Here is a 5,120-nt window from a genome sequence, read left to right on the forward strand (position 1 = left end):
AATTCGAGCTCCAAAGGTTGCTATCTCCCTTGCCTATCTGAAGCTGCACAGCAGACTCCATAGCGGGGAGAAGACGTTGGACTTGTTTCCAAAGAGGGGAGGCAAAAGTAGGGGGTTGCCTTTGATCATTAGAGTTGAGGTTTGGCCCATATTTAACTAGCATGAAGCTCCTCCAAAGACTGTGATTAGGCTTGAATTGATAGGACCGGGCCATTTTCTGCTTGAGAGCCTGCATGATATCAATCAGCCTCCTAAATCCGAGGCCCCCTTCAACCTTTGGAAGGGTTAATAAGCTCCAACTGCACCAATGGAGCTTGCTTTTTCTGTCCAACCATCCCCAAGAAAATCTGCCATCCGCCTTTCCAAGGACTGCAGCACCTGCAAGGCAGTGAACTGGGATGCTACTGAGCACGTTCTGGATCAGAACTGATCTGCCTGCGAGAGAGAGTAATCTGGCCTGCCAACCCGATATCTTGGCCTTGATTTTCTGAATTAGTGGTTGAAAAAAAAAACCGCCTTGGACCTATTAGCGACCACAGGAACTCCAAGGTAATTGAAATGGGTGGGGGAGTTAGAGATACTGCGAGCACGTTCCACTGCTCTGATTCTTGCTAGGGAGATGGAGTTACCACAAACAAATACGCTTTTGTTGAAGTTTATAGTTTGACCGGAGACTGCCTAATAATCTTCAAAAAACTTCCTCGTAGCCCAGATGGAGGAGAGACTGCCATTGAGAAAAAGAAGTGTGTCGTCGGCGTAGAGAAGGTGGGAGATGGACTGACAGCCCCTTCTGAGCTTGAACGGAAGGATGGAGCGATGGGCATTTTGGGCCTTCAATCCATGACACAGCACTTCTGTAGAGAGAATGAACGAAGCCGGGGATAGGGAGTCTCCCTGCCGGAGACCTCTCGAAGATTTGAAGAAGCCCGATGCCTCACTGTTAAGAAGACCGAAAACCAAACACTACCCCAGTAATTCTCTACCAATCTAATCCACGTCTGGCTAAAGCCGAATCGGGCCAACACTTTTTTGAGGAAACCCCAGTCGATCTTATCGTATGCCTTTTCCATGTCCACTTTCATTACAATGTTTCCGCCCCAGTTCTTCTTGTTAATATCTTTAAAAATTTCCTACACAAGCACAATTTGCTCAGCAATGGGCCTACCCTGGATGAACGCACCTTACTCCGGGGAGATGAGGATGGGAAGAATGGAGCTCAACCTGATTGCAATGATTTTGGCGATGATCTTATATAGGCAATTGCACAAGCTAATCGGTCTGAAATTGGCGAAGGTAGTTGGGGAGTTGGACTTGGGAATGAGACAAATGAGAGAAGCGTTTATAGCATGAGGGATCGCCCCTCCCTGGAAAACATAGGCAATGGCTTGTGAATATCTGGGGCTATAATGTTCCAGCAGCCTAAGTAGAATGCTCCAGATAAGCCGTCCAGGCCGGAGGCACCATCAGAAGGGATGGAAGAGGCGGCCTGGTGGACCTCGAGCAGGGATGGGATGGCTAAAAGGTCATCATTGTGCTGTTGAGAAACCAGATGTGGGATGAAATCTAGCAGCTCTGTGTGATCATCGTAGGAAATCGCCGAGAACTGCTGTTGGAAATGGGCAATAACCAACCTATTGATTTCTGTTGGGTCGGAGATAGTATCACCTAATGGACCCCCGATTGCTCTGATTGCCGCTCTTCACTACTTTTTCGACGCAATAACGTGAATGAAACGGGTGTTACGGTCACCCACTTCTAGCCAGGAGACTCTAGATTTCTGTTTCCAATACACTTCATCCAAGATTTCAAGTCGGTTCAGCTGCGAATGCGATTCTCTGATTTTCGTGTGGATGTCTGCCTGCCGCAGGCTATCCACTGATTGACCCTGTAAACTACATTCTAGCTTAGAAAGCTCCTTCTCTGCCTTAACGATTTGCTTTGCGATGTCCCCGAACACTTCCTTATTCCATATTTTTAGAGCCTGCTTCACACTCTTGAGCTTAATGAGGACGTTGTGCACCGGATGCACATTGTCCTCCCGATTCCAAGCCGAATGCACGACCTGCTGGAAAGTTTCATGGCGCAGCCACCTGTTCTGGAAGCGGAACGACTTCGGGGTTGAATGGGGCCTAGGAGGGAATGTTAGAAGTAGAGGAGCATGGTCGGAGTTCACACATGGAAGATGGTTAACTTGAAAGGTTGGGAGAGTTGCGAACCATTCTACATTGACTAGAACCCTGTCAAGTCGGGCCCAGACATGCGCAAGACCCCCTTGGTTGTTTGTCCAACTGTAAGGATTTCCTGAAAAACCCACATCAATTAGGCCCGTAGTGTTAATTGCATCAGAGAAGTATCTCATGCTAACGGCATCCCCAGGTCTACGACTTCATCTTTCCTCCAGTGAGATCATAGCATTAAAATCGTCGCAAGTCGTCCAAGGACCATTGACAGAGTTTGAGATTGAGGCCAGGTCATTCCATAAAATTCTTCTCTGTATCCTGTCACAGCTTGCATAGACAATAGTGAAGAGAAGACTCTGCTGGTAATTTGGAATGGTTGCTGCAAAAGAGATAAATTGGTTAGAAAAACTAGAAATGGAGAGGGAGATCAGGCTCTTGTGGAAGACCCAGATTTTCCCTCCTGCTTTGGCATTGGAGAAGGAGTTGTGGAATTTGAGCATGAGGCCCGTTCCCACTCTTCGGTCGTTGTTGATCATGGGTTTGAGAATGGCAACGAAGTGAGGGTTGTGGATCTTGATGAATCTCTTCAATGACCGGATAGTGCGAGCATTGCCTATCCCACAAGCATTCCACACAAGAAGCTTATCCATCAGTCACACATCCAATGTTACGACCCTCCTTTTCAGTCATTTAATCTGGATTCCTAAGAACCTTTTGTGTATAGAATTCTGAGCCTATGTCTTCTCGATTGGAAGAAGTCCTTGGGGGATGCTGGTAGACCCTGGGATTGGGGTCGCTCTCCATCAGGGATGTCATTTTCCTGCTCTACTCTGGGAGAATTGCCATATGTGAGGGGAGATCTTGGTTGGTAGAACTGGTTGTTTGGGCATTGGGCGGTCTATCAGTCGCGGAGAAGTATGGGGATAGGTCCACTTCTAGGCATCACTCACCATGAGTGGAGCTTGGGGAGCCTAGGACCTTTGACTCCGGGGTTGCAGGTGGGCTTTTATCCTGCTGTGGATGGGGTGCTGGATGGGGAAATAACATTGTATCTTGAGAGGATAAGATAGAATGAATTTGGTATGAAATTAGATGGTCTGGAGATGGATCCTGGTGTAAGAGGTTTGAGTCCTGATGGATGGGAGAATTTCCAGCGGACTTGGAGGACGAGTGTGGCAAACACTATTTTTGATGGATTGTGGCCGCTTGAGGATGGCTTTGCATTGAGTAATTATTGCAATTCCCCTTGATTGTATCAATTGGGGGGGCCTTGGTCATACTTGAGAGCAGAGATCGGGAGGATCATCTGAGGGGATCGGGAGGGATGAGACCGTAATGACTCACTGCTCCGATGGTTTAGGATAGTAGATTGTTGCAAGGGGTTTGCTGGGTGAAGCTGCATTGGGACAGAATGTGGCATGGGATTAGGTAAGGTGGGGGTGGAAGTATGATGGGGTGTCGATGTGGGTTCCTGGTACATGTCTCTTGGAGGAAGCAGGGAGTCCTCTGAAGTGCGATGCTGGTGAGTGTTAGGGGAGGAAGGTTTTGAGAGTACTATTGGTGAATGTTGTTGCAGGGCTAGGCATTGACCACTGGCTAGACATGTCTGTTTTGAGCTGGGGTCACGGTCATGGCAAGGTTAGGCTGGATGATACTGAGTGGGAAGCTTGTGGTGCCGTTTTGCACGGAATTTTATCGAACATCTGGGGTGCTAAAGGGCTCACCTGAGATTTTAAAGGGAAAACTTCTGTTAACCCAATCACGGGTGCTTTCGCCTGGCTTCTTCGGGTTATTGAGTTTGGGGATAGAGATCTAGATCTGTTCGAGCACCATAGCAATAGGGTAGATTTCATTACCAACAACCAGTTTTAGGGTCTGAGGCAGGTTGGCCCCTGGTTTCAGACATATTTTGATCCTGGCAAACATCTAAAATAATCCGAATCTGGTGTTGGTATCGATCCCAGTGACGTGGCCGTAAAGGCTGGCGAGATCAAGCAACACTGATTTAATCCAGGCATGTGCAGGAATTCTGAAGAGGCGAATCCAGAAGCCATTTGAACCCAGCGTGGAAGAGGGCGACCATGGGGTGATGTCACATATCCCCAACTTATCATGGAGCAAGTGGTCAGACATGAAGTGCAGCAGGACCTCCTTGGATTTGAAGGTGATGAGAAAGTGGGAGGGGGAGGTTCGAACAATGTCCATTGTTGAGGCTTGCAGTTGGGTTTGACGCAGATGTTCTGTTAGTTGAGTAACGGAGGTGGAAGGATTTGTTGCTCGAGCCGTTACTGCTAGCTTGAGTTGGGATAGCCTAGTCGTAACGGCGTTCTTATCCACTGTAGAAATGAAATCCTCTGTTCCGGGGGTTTGGAAGTGGGGCAGAGGATCCAGAGGCTTTCTTTGGGGTTGGTTGCGAAGGATCCCCGTGAAGGAGTTGGGAGGGTAACAGTTTTGGGATGGGGAGTGGGGGTGGGTTTTTGGGGATAGGATTGGATTGCGGCGGTCGGTTCTTCCTCAGTTTTTCTATCTGCACTTGGACTTTGCGGCCGTCTATTCGGTGCCCATCAAGGACTCCCATGGCCGCCCGACCTTCATCTTCATATTGAAAGTGGACGAATGCAAATCCGCGAGGCCGCGAGGAGTTGGGGAAGTAGGGGATGTAGATGTCAATGACTTTTTCGAAGCGTTGGAAGATGCAGAAGGTATCTTCATGGGAGCAATCGTAAGGGAGGTTCATGACGAAAAGGGTAAAATAACCAGGGGGAAGATGATTTGCCCTGGTGTGCGGTGGGGGTCTCCCCTGTGGGGGAGCAGCCATGGGCAAGATCGCCGGAGCTTTCAGGTTGTCATGGGAGGGAAATTTGAAATTTCAATTTTTGTGAGACTTTTTTTACCTAGATTGCCGGAGCCATGGAGATATAGTTGTTTTACTCTAGCTTC

The 5,120-nt window shown here is 48.4% G+C and overlaps 1 protein-coding gene across 1 annotated transcript; it reads right to left on the minus strand.

Moving 5' to 3' along the window:
- Window positions 1-4,509: 4,509 nt before the first annotated feature.
- On the minus strand, window positions 4,510-4,998 carry LOC131224225 (serine/arginine-rich splicing factor SC35-like). The gene has a single exon (XM_058219761.1). The coding sequence runs from the start codon at window positions 4,996-4,998 to the stop codon at window positions 4,510-4,512; it is 489 nt and encodes a 162-aa protein (XP_058075744.1).
- Between the last annotated feature and the right edge of the window lie 122 nt (window positions 4,999-5,120).

The sequence above is a fragment of the Magnolia sinica genome, chromosome 13 (assembly GCF_029962835.1).
Source record: "Magnolia sinica isolate HGM2019 chromosome 13, MsV1, whole genome shotgun sequence".
In the NCBI taxonomy this organism is placed as follows: Eukaryota; Viridiplantae; Streptophyta; class Magnoliopsida; order Magnoliales; family Magnoliaceae; genus Magnolia; species Magnolia sinica.

Excerpts from the sequence above, each read along its gene's own strand:
- LOC131224225 (XM_058219761.1), bottom strand. The coding sequence starts at position 4,998 with ATGGCTGCTCCCCCACAGGGGAGACCCCCACCGCACACCAGGGCAAAT.